This window comes from Onychostruthus taczanowskii, unplaced genomic scaffold (genome assembly GCF_017590055.1).
Source record: "Onychostruthus taczanowskii isolate IOZ18803 unplaced genomic scaffold, ASM1759005v1 scaffold10, whole genome shotgun sequence".
Lineage (NCBI taxonomy): Eukaryota > Metazoa > Chordata > Aves > Passeriformes > Passeridae > Onychostruthus > Onychostruthus taczanowskii.
The window spans coordinates 17,577,945-17,588,922 of NW_024496526.1; the positions used below are offsets into that span (position 1 = coordinate 17,577,945).

The following is a 10,978-nucleotide window of genomic DNA, read 5'->3' on the forward strand; positions in this document are numbered from 1 at the left end:
AGACAGACAGCGACAGGGAAGTGCTGCACACAGCAGCACCACAACAACGGATTCAGATGTCTGTCCTTCACCTCCCAGTTCCTTGGGAGAACCCCTCCGGGTTAAGGGGAAGAAAAAAGATGCTCAAAAAGCACAGCAGGCCATGGGGAAAGCTCTCTCTCTCTTCCTGAGAAAAATATCTGCGCCCCCGTGTGTCATCTGCTCACTTGCCGAGGCGCAGGGACCAGCGCGAGTGACTCAAAGCCTCTTCCCCTTTTCCTGCTCACGGTCACCCCGCTGAGTGCTTGAAAACAGAGCGCGTTTCGCTTCCTCCGGCAGCCCTTTCTGACGTTCCTGAAACCCAGTGACTCATCTGCAAACAAGCCGAGGGCAGAAATAAACGACACCTCTCATCAGAGGTGTCACAAAGCAGGACCTCGGTGCGAGCTGCCCCAGCAGCCCCGTTACCCTGCGCTGCTCTGCGCCCCGCACAGCCACGCTCCCCTCGGCCCCGCCAGGAGCCCCTCAGCCCCGGCAGGAGCCCCTGAACCCCGGCAGGAGCCCCTCAGCCCCGGCAGGCACCTCTGAACCCCGGCAGGCACTCCTGAACCCCGGCAGGAGCCCCTGACCCCCGGCAGGAGCCCCTCAGCCCCGGCAGGCACCCCTGAACCCCGGCAGGCACCTCTGAACCCCGGCAGGAGCCCCTGACCCCCGGCAGGCACCCCTGACCCCCGGCAGGCACCTCTGAACCCCGGCAGGAGCCTCTGACCCTCGGCAGGCGCCTCTGAACCCCGGCAGGAGCCCCTGAACCACGGCAGGCACTCCACACCCCCGACACGCATCCCTCACCCCCGACATGCATCCCTCATCCCCGGCAGGCACCCCTCACCCCCGTCTCGCACCCCGCACCACAGCAGACACCCCCACACCCCCAGCACTCACCCCTCCGGCCCACCTGCCCCTCCCCGGCAGGGCTCGGAGGTGCTCGGGGGCAGAGCGGGGCCCGGCAGGGCTCGGAGGTGCTCGGGGGCAGAGCGGGGCCCGGCAGGGCTCGGAGCAGCTCGGAGGCAGAGCGGGGCCCGGCAGGGCTCTCCCGTGTCCGGGCATCTCGCACGGATGCCCTGGCCCAGCCTCCTCGCTGGCACGGCGCTGGTTCGGTGTCAGGGCTGGAGCGATGGTTCCCCTTCTTCCAGGGCCGCGCCCGGTCCGGCCCGGCCTTGAGCGCTGCCAGGGATGGAACACTCCATCCCTGCATCCAGAGGCTGCAGCGCCCGCAGGCTGGCTGCCCACGGCGCCTTACCCCGACGGAAGGAAGGAGGCATCCATCCTCTGCGGGACACGAGCCCTCGGGGCTCAGGAGCTGGCTCCCCTCCTCAGCTGCCCAGCGTGCACCAGGGGCTGCCGGGGAGGCGATTTACTGAACAATAAGCAGGTGGGGAATCAGCCCTGTCTCTTTCCCAGCTCGGCAGGGCCGGGGCAGCGCGTCCCGGGCAGAAGCAGCGCCCGCTCCGCCCGAGAGCGCTGGAAGAGAAATGCCTCCGGGAGCAGAAATGCCTCCGGCTGCTGCCAGAGCAGCTCTCCGCTGCCGGGGGACGGCAGCCGGTGCTCAGCCATGAGCCGCTGGTCCGTCGGGACCCCGGCTGCCCGGCCACAGCAGCGCCGGGACAATGACACCTTCCTGGCATGTGCAGGAGCCTGAGAGTCCGCGAGTGACTGCTACAATACAAAGGTGTTTTTAAGGGGGAAAAAAAAAACACCAAACCCCCCCAGAGTATCCTTCATAAGCCACTGAAGTTTCTTGGGTCACAGCATGGCAGATTTCATTTTGACGTGCCTTAAGTTAAAAGGAAGTCTGACTTAAATTCCCGGATTATGGCTATGTCAGGGGAATTTTCAAGCATGCACACTCCAGAACGGAGTGCTCGGGGTGAGCTGGTGCCACTCAGATTTGCACCACTGAAAATCTCAGTGGCTGGAAGAGCAGGATCAGGGGGTGCTGTATGAAAGGGAGCTCGCTCACACTGCTGTGGGTGCAAGAGCCACGAGGGAAGGGATCTACAGGTTCACACAGGCTGAACCCTTCTCCCCTCACACGATGAACATAACAGTTCCACAGGAACACAAGGGCAGAGTATGCTGAGTTTATTAAAATTGCCACGTTTTCCCAAATCCGCATACAAAATACAACAGCTAAACCATCATTTACATCCAAGCAGCTGCAATATCAAGCAATAACTTTAGCAATAGTTTTAAAAATAACTCTGCAGTGTACACAGATCAGATGTTTCACAACACTAGGGTTGAAGTTAGCACTGCACTGCTACACTTAGTCCAGAAATATTACAGCGTTCCAGATAAAATACTCACGCTTCTTTTAAAAACAGACAACTGAGGAAGTGGTTTGTAGATTGACAAAACATGACACGTTTTTCTTAGGGACTGAGAATCACAGCAGGCTTAGACACAATGTCATAGCTACATTCAAAACACATCTGGTCCATTTATGCCAAAAATACATTCAGTGTAAGTTACAATTTATTGCACATTTCTTATATTCTGTAGAAATATATCGTACCTCAATGCTTATTCCCTGCACATTCATAAATATTGCCCTGCCCATTAGAGCAGAGCATGGACATCTTTCCCAAAAAGCTTTGGGGGGCTGGGGTCCCACAGCCTGTGGGGATGGTCCCTGGAATCCCAGACACAGCCAAGGCAGGGGAGGGGACATGTTTGCAGCGCTGCTGGGGGCACCCAGGTGCTGGCCCAGGGCTCCCCACGGACACCCCAAGTGTCACAGACCCCAGTGACCCGAGCAGGGGCTTTGAGCCGTACCCTCACCAGCACACAGAGTTGTGCCTGTCCCCCCTGCACCCTCAGGAGGTGACCAGCGTGTGCCCACCTGTGCCCCCCTGCCCCCAGCAGCACCCCCAGTGCCACCCTGGCCCTGTCCTGTGACACGGGAGCTCCGGGGATGAGAGGAACTTGCCCTGCCCAAAGCCCAGACCCCCAGCAGGGACTGGGCACACTTCCAAACCCATTCATTTATCATTCCTGAATCTAGTGCCAAGCAAAGAAGGGACACAGCAATTACTAAAATATTGTAGGACTCTTCATGGTGTCACGTGAGGGAATGAGCTTGATTAAGTGCAAATTATAAAAGTAGGGAAGTGCAGAAGAGATTACAGACTGAATTTCTAAAGGAGTGTGTGGGGGCAGCAGTTCAAGTAACATGAAAAAAAAATAGGTGTTACAGGAAACATTAATTAACTTTCCCTTTCAGTACATAATCCCTAGATTAAACTTTAGATTGTTATTAGAAGCAAATTATAAAATATTGGTAATTCCCCCCAGTTAGAAGCATCAATTAGGAGAAGCTGAATGTGGTAACAGGTTTTGAGCATCCTTGACCTTGAAAATTTTGATGAGCTTAAGAACTTTTGCTTTAAGTGAACATTACCAGGAGCTTTGTGACCTCTGAGGAAACCTAAGCCTCCCTAAACTGCACAGAAGTGTCTTGGCATAACCTCTGTGTTTAAATTAGAACAGGACAAACCCACATGGAGGGGAAAGGCCACTAAAACAAGGGTTCTTTGGAGCTTTTCTGAAGTGTAGAGTTTACAAACATTTCAGAGCTCAGTACAACAACATCAGCCCCTTGGCTCAGTTACGCTCAACTCCAATTCATCAAAATGTACATTCATCTCCCAACAACAAAAGAGAAAAGAAAACCAGAGCAAAAATACTGAGTTGGGTGAAAAGCCAGGGCAAACAGACCAGAATGTCTGATGCCAAGAGATATGTCCAGGGAAAAGGTTAAAGCACTTCTGGGGCTGGGGCTGTGACCTGTGTGAGGAGTAGCTGAGCCTGAGCATCCTCCACCCACACTTCCCAGCCAGGCACCAAAAGGGTCTTGTTCAAATTACCGGGCTGGTCAACAATTTTCAGAGACTCCAGGGGGAAACTGAAAACTGAAACTCTTTTCCCACTTAAAAAAATAAAGCTTTGATTCTTCCTTTTTAAGATAAGTATGTCCTTGTACATACTACGTGAACAGATGCTTGGATCTTAGCTTTGCAAGCGTTTTTGATAGTCAAGTCAGCGCCAGGCTTTGGATCACGCAGCTGCCTCAAACAGCCTGCAAAGCCACATCGCTGAGCTCCACGGGGAGCTCGTGCAGATGAAGCACACAAGAACTGAGTCACGGAACCCCAGAATGGTTTGGGTCGGCAGAGACCTTAAAGCTCGTCTCGTTTTACCTCGCTGCCTCGGCCAGGGACAGCTTCCACTCGGGCAGGCTGCTGCAAGCAGCCCACCTGCCGCGGGTCCCCGGGCCAGCCCTGGCTGTGTGCCGCCCTGCAGCAGCTGAGGGGAGCTCCGAGCCCTGCAGGATGAGCTCTGCAGACTGCCCAAAGCCCACCCAGGACAACCAGCAGAGCGAGCGGGGGGCGAGCCCAGCAGGGGAAAGGCAGCGGCGCCTGGCACCGCTGCACGCAGCGAACGCTTAACGCGCTCCTCCCGCAGCAGCTCCAGCCGCACATCTGGCCCCAAACGCTCCTGCCACGGAGCTGCGGGCCCACATCTGGTTTCTGCAAAGCTTTGCTGCTCTGGAAACACCTTCGGGATTAATTCCCATGGGCCGGCTGGATTTAGAAACGTGTAAAGGACCATAAGACTACGAGATGTTTCATTCTGCCTATTAAAAATACTCCAACGCTATATTCAAATATGAGGGCCAAAATTCACAAAAGGCCAGAATTTTAACAAAACAACTCATGTTGCTGGCTTGTGATATTATGGAGACCTGGTCAGAAATGTAAATATTTATCACCAGCCTGGTGCTGTTACAGAATTCTGTAAGAAACCTCTGAACAGACTGCATTGGCTTTTGTTAAAGTTTCCCCCTAATACATCAAAAGGCACTAAAAAAATGCTGCCAGTGGCTGGAAAAGTGTTGCTAAAAATAAATATTTTCTCAGTTTAGGTAGAATTTTTCCTATTCCATCCCTTCACATCTAACAGAAAAATATTGCCTCTATTATTTTTCCTAATAACTGTTAAAAGGAAAAGTTGTCCCTTGATTGATCTGTTCAATGAACCAAATACAGAGTAAAGCAACTCAAATTTTAACCGTGATATTGTATGTGAAATTGAGACAATAAAAATAAATGTTAATAGGGAACTGACTCGATGGCTTTTTCTCACAGAGTGGAATTTCCATATTTTCTAATTGCTTGGTTAATTAGAAACATAGTAATTCAAAGTGCATTTACTGACAACCCCTTTTCAGATCCCTGAAATAAAATTTAAAAAAAAAATTGTAAAAAGCTGGGTTAATTTGGTCTTTTACTCGGTTTGAGGACAGAACATGAGGTTTGTCTCACAAACAGGCTTTAACCAACACCAGACACTTCCAGGACGTTTGGGGTCTGACAAGGATGAAAAGCACAACAGCAAAAGGCATTTTTACACTGTCATGATGCTGTAAGCTCCTTCCTGCCATTCACCGGTGTCTGATTTACCGAAAAAAGCCAAAGCAAGTCACGGACTTGCTGTAGCAGCCCCGAGCCGCGAGTCCCGAGCTGCCTGGTCCCGCGGCCGGACCAGCGCCGGAGCTCGGCGCTCTGCCTCGGGCACCGCAGCGCTGACCCGCGTCGTCTGAGGTAGAGCAGAAACAAAAGCACTGCCACACGTGGAGGGACGGAGAGCGGAACGCCTTCCCCTCTCGTCCCGCGGGGGCTGTCAGGCTTTGCAGTCCTCGGGCGCGCAGAGCTGCGAGATCGTCTTCTTGACGCGCAGCGCCGTGAGACGCGCGGCGCCGCTGGCCCGCCAGCACTCCCGCATCAGCCGGCCCAAAACCCGCAGCGCCTGCACGACACGGAGCCTGCAGACAGGCTGGGCACAGGCAGGGGACACAGGGGACAGAGAGGGGACAGAGGGGACCGGCACAGACCGGGGACAGAGGGGACCCAGCACAGACAGGGGCTGGGCACAGACAGGGGACACAGGGGACCGGCACAGACAGGGGACAGAGGGGACCGGCACAGACCGGGGACAGAGGGGACCGGGCACAGGCAGGGGACAGACAGGGGACACAGGGGCCCACCGGGCACAGACAGGGGACAAAGGGGACCGGCACAGACAGGGGACAGAGGGGACTGGCACAGACAGGGGACAGAGGGGACCGGGCACAGACAGGCTGGGCACAGACAGGCTGGGCACAGACAGGGGACAGAGGGGACCGGGCACAGACAGGGGCTGGGGACACAGACGTGACCTGGGAACAAACAGGGCATGTGGGAACAGAAACAGGACTGGCTACAAACAGGGTGTGGGGGACAGGAACAGGACCGGGGTACAGATAGGAGCTGGGGGATAGAAATGGGACCAGGGTACAGACAGTGTCTGCAGGGGGACAGACAACAGCCAGAGGTACAACCACCACCCTCTGCTTTCCGGTTTTAATACAGGGAGATAAAGTGCAGTGCTCTGAAGTGGTGACACAGCAGCAGCAGCATCAATTAAGACCTGCCTTGGACATCGAACACTTGGTGCAGAGAGTTCTTTCTGTATTGATCTGAAGGACAGTTTGACATTTGAAGCTTCTAAATTCAGGAGAAGCTGGGCATTAAGTGCCCTACCTCTCACTGAAAAGTTCTGTTTTAATTTAAATTTGAAAATATAAATAACAAAATAAAACTAGAAAATAAAAAAACCCTACAAAATGAACTTAGAATAAACTAGAAAATTGCTTTTACCTCACAGCTTTGCCACTGGTTTGGAATACTTGGTCTGAGCTTCTGCTCGCAGACAACCCTTCTCATATCTTCTATCGAAGGATCAGAAGGCACGAGGTCGTAGTAAGGCAACTGGTATTCCTCGGTGATTCCTGGGGAAGATGTATTGTGCAACGGCAGGGGGGAATGAGATTTAATGTCCTTTCCAACCCAAACCCCTCTGGGACTGGGTGAAAAGGCCAAGGCTCACCTCCAACGGGGCACCTCCGGGCTATCTCCCAGTACACCAGCCCCAGGGAGTAGATGTCTGCGCGCTTGAAGGACTCGAAGATGTTCGTGTTCATCGCGTCGTCCAGGATCTCGGGGGCCATGTACCTGTAGGAATGCGCCCCCTAATGACAGAGTGGCAAAAACTAACCTTTGTCCCCCAAAAAAGGAAAGAAGCCCAGAAGCTTCTCTCAACTGTTAGGTGGAAAGCCCCCTCCTAGGGCCCCAGGGGCTTCAGCAAACACCAGAGAACACCTAATTGGATAGAAGCCAAAAAGTCCCACCTGATCAATCAAGTAGAAAAGAACAGAACAAAGGAGAAGAGGGGCTTTTGTGTGAAGTGTTTCTACCAGGGGCAGACCTCTGTATCTGGCTCGAGTTTTTCTGTTTGTTATTTTGCCTTTATTAAACCTTTTTTGTTTCTAACACAACAGCAGAAGCCATCCTGCTTATTTTATGCCCCCAAAGTGTAGCTGAGCTATCCTTGGGTGTATTAAGTGTTTTTCTAGGGCTTGTAAGAACTGGCTCTAGGACAAACAACTTAATATGTACCTTTGGGGCACACAGGGTCAGTTTGCTGGGGCAGCTCCTACAAAATGCCACAGCTGTGCTGCCACGTGCCCCGTGACCCCCGGTGCTGCTGGCAGCTGTGCCCTGCCCAGCCCAGAGCACCGGGGCGACCAGGCTCACACCGTGCCCCCCGTGGGGCAGGGGGCTCCATCCCACGGCAGGGTGTGCAGCCATCCCTGGGGACAGGGCAGAGGGGATGTGGCCGCTGGGGACAGGGCTGCCAGGGGCCGTCCCCACGGAGCTCAGGGCCGACCCACCTCCTGGTGCCCACGCGCGGGTTCTGCGGGATGTCGATGGTGTTCAGCACCGAGTCGTGCTTCACCGCCAGCCCCAGGTCGGCAATGGCGCAGGTCTCGTTCCTCTTCACCAGGATGTTCTTGGATTTCAGGTCCCGGTGTGCGATCGCTGGCTTGCCTGTTCACAGCAAGAGAAACCGCCTCCAATTTTGATAACAACAGCGTGGACTTTAATATAAGGAGCAAGGATGTGGAAACAGTTTTATTCACTTTTGTTACTGTACCCTATAGAAATATCGAAGCCTGTTTTGAACCAAACAAAGCTCTGCTAAATGTTCTCAACTTCAGAAAAAAAACTTTAAGGGCAATTTTTTTTCCAGTATCTGTATTTCAGGAATAAAACACAAAAAGAGAAAATGGAAGGTCACCGTCCAAATTTGTTTAGAAAATCACTGAATGGATTGGGTTGGAAAAACCCTCCAAGACCACCGAGTCCCACCATTCCTCAGCACTGACAAGGCCACCACTAACCCATTTCCCCAAGTGCCACATCCACACAGCTTTTACCTCCCCACTGCCTGGGGCAACCTGTGCCAGGGCTGGACAATCCTTCCCATGAAGAAATTTTCCTAATTTTTCCTTCATTAGTGCTGACTCCCCTTCAGCAGTGCTGCTTCTGTAGGCATCTCTTTAGAGGCATGGATGGAGCGCAGACAGTGGAAGTGGGAAGGGAATGTCCCTCTTCCCTGCCTGCCCTGCACCACTCACGCTGTTCCCCCTGGTGTCTGCATTTGGAACACACTTCACCATACCAGGTCACCCATAAACGTTTTTGAGAACACGGAATATTTGAAGGAAAAGCACGAGGGAAGCACTTGCCTTGCGTGCCGACGATCTCCATGTGGAGGTGGGCCAGGCCGCTGGCCACGGACAGTGCCAGCCTGACCATGCCCTCCACGGTCACCGTGCCTCTGTTCAGGTAGTCGAACAGCGAGCCCTGCTCGTGGTACTCGGAGACAAGCCAGAGCTGAGTCCACGTCCCATTATCTAGCCAGAGGAAGCAGGAGTATTAAAAATGGTAGCCAGGGAAAGCCTTCCCCTTTTCGGGATGCAAGCAAGGAGGTGTGCCAGCTGTGTCCCGGGAAGGAGCCCGGGGCCGTGTTTCAGATGGGGCCAGGGCAGTGAAAGCTGTGCTGGGACAGACCCTCAGCATCCAGTGAGAGCCACGATTTGTTTGGGAAGCACTCCAAGCCCACGGAGCCCGGCCCGGGCCAGCCCACAGGAGCAGAGGGAGCGTGCAGGAGGCCGGCAGCCCGCGGCAATGCCCACCCTTGTTGTCGGCAGCGATGAAGCCCAGGATGTTCTCGTGCCTCAGCATGACCGTCTGGTAAATCTCTGCCTCCCGGAACCACGAGCGCTCGTCTCTGGAGGAGAAGATTTTCACAGCCACGTCCTCCCCGCACCACTTGCCGTGCCAGACTTCGCCGAAGCGCCCTTTCCCCACGATCTCCTGCAGGACAATAGTCCTGGCGATGGTTCTCTGGACCAGCAGAGGCAGACCTGGAGAAAAAGAGAGGCAGGTGAAACGGCTCGGCTGGGACCTCAAACCCAGCACTGCCCTCTCCCGTGAGCTGCGCTCATGGCTTCGCTTTCCCACGCTGCCAAGCGAAAATCCTCTCCCACCCAGCATCTCCTCAAGTCAGACCCTTTGATGTGACTTCCCAGTGTCCGTACATAGAAAAAACTTTTTAAAACCCCGGTAAAAAATCTTAAAATTTGGCCTGAACTACTCCATTTGGTTTTGTACAGTCCGCAGCTGTCCTGCAGTCAATTAGTTGCTCTACTCTGGCTGAAATGTTTCAAAATAAATATAAATTATTATGATTAAGAGAAATTAATTATTATAATAATTAATTATTAATTAATAATTTATGCAAATAATTATTATAATTAAATACTTGTTATAATTTATTATTATTATTATTATTATTATTATTATTATTATTATTATTATTATTATTATTACTATTATTATAGCAGATCCACTGTGCTTTGCCAGCCACAAACCCTGCCTTTGGATTCTGTCTTTGTTGGGTACTTAAAACAAGGAATTCTTTCTTTCTTTCTTTCTTTCTTTCTTTCTTTCTTTCTTTCTTTCTTTCTTTCTTTCTTTCTTTCTTTCTTTCTTTCTTTCTTTCTTTCTTTCTTTCTTTCTTTCTTTTCTTTTCTTTTCTTTTCTTTTCTTTCATTTGATTTTAATAACTGCAACGTTGATTTTGGCTGAAATCAGAACAAATCACCCCAGTGCATGGGGCTTTGGCTCTGCCCAAGTCCAGCCCTGTTCCTGGCTCAGGGAACAGTTAAAAACTTCAGCATAAATAAAGCCAAAGTCTGCTCAGTAGAGCCGTGAAAAGGCATTAGGGAAGAACAACAACTTAATCCTCAGAGGTATGCAGCTCATGGAAATAAATTAAATTAGGCACCATTTGTAGGTTTTTCACTTACAAATAAGAGCAAGCATAGTTTACATATTTTTCAATAAAAGCTCTAGTTAGGAAAGCTGGACTGTACATCCCAGACAGTGTCACTGGTCAAATGAGCTGGAATTTGTGGATTCCCACCTCATTTTTAGGTCTCTTTTGTTTAACAAGCTCTCAATAGCAATGGAGGCATCACAGTAGGCAAGACATCCGAAATGGGAAAATGCTAAAAAGATGAATGTTCTGCCTTTCTCCACAAAACAAGAATTTGGAGGAATTCTGCTATGAAACACAAAAAATTTTGGAAGCAGCATCCTGAGCCACTCAGGCGAGCTCAGCACCTTTCATTATCTGCCTTGTTGCATCGGCCGGCAGCGCTGGGTTTCACACTTGGTTCTGATGGCCGAGTTCTCTTTTTTAAGGCCTCCATTCCAACGAGGAGCTGGATTTTTGTGGTCTGACAGAAGGAGAGCATCCCCAAAGCCCCCCGGGCAGCGCGAGCGGCACAAACCCCGCGGGGCGGGCAGGGCCCCGCACCTACCGGAGCCGGAGCCGGAGGTCGTCATGTCGTAGATGAGATCCTTCAGCGTCTTCCCGGAGCCCAGCAGGCCGCCCTCGCACGGCGGCTCCTCCACGCTGGGCGGCCGAAGGCGCCGGGCCCGGGCGGAGCGGGCCAGCAGCGCGGCCAGCAGCGCGGCCAGGCCCGCCA

General features: G+C 52.5%; 1 protein-coding gene across 1 annotated transcript in view; it reads right to left on the reverse strand.

Moving 5' to 3' along the window:
- Positions 1 to 2,098: 2,098 nt before the first annotated feature.
- ACVR1C (activin A receptor type 1C) overlaps positions 2,099 to 10,978 on the reverse strand; it is a 23,127-nt gene continuing 14,247 nt past the window's right edge. The window contains exons 3-8 of the mRNA XM_041408648.1: positions 9,119 to 9,349; positions 8,669 to 8,836; positions 7,811 to 7,967; positions 6,967 to 7,091; positions 6,738 to 6,868; positions 2,099 to 5,847 (exon numbers count right to left, since the gene is read on the reverse strand). Coding sequence (XP_041264582.1) covers positions 5,722 to 5,847; positions 6,738 to 6,868; positions 6,967 to 7,091; positions 7,811 to 7,967; positions 8,669 to 8,836; positions 9,119 to 9,349 — 938 coding nt within the window. The 3' untranslated portion in view covers positions 2,099 to 5,721. The remainder of the gene's footprint in view (positions 5,848 to 6,737; positions 6,869 to 6,966; positions 7,092 to 7,810; positions 7,968 to 8,668; positions 8,837 to 9,118; positions 9,350 to 10,978) is intronic.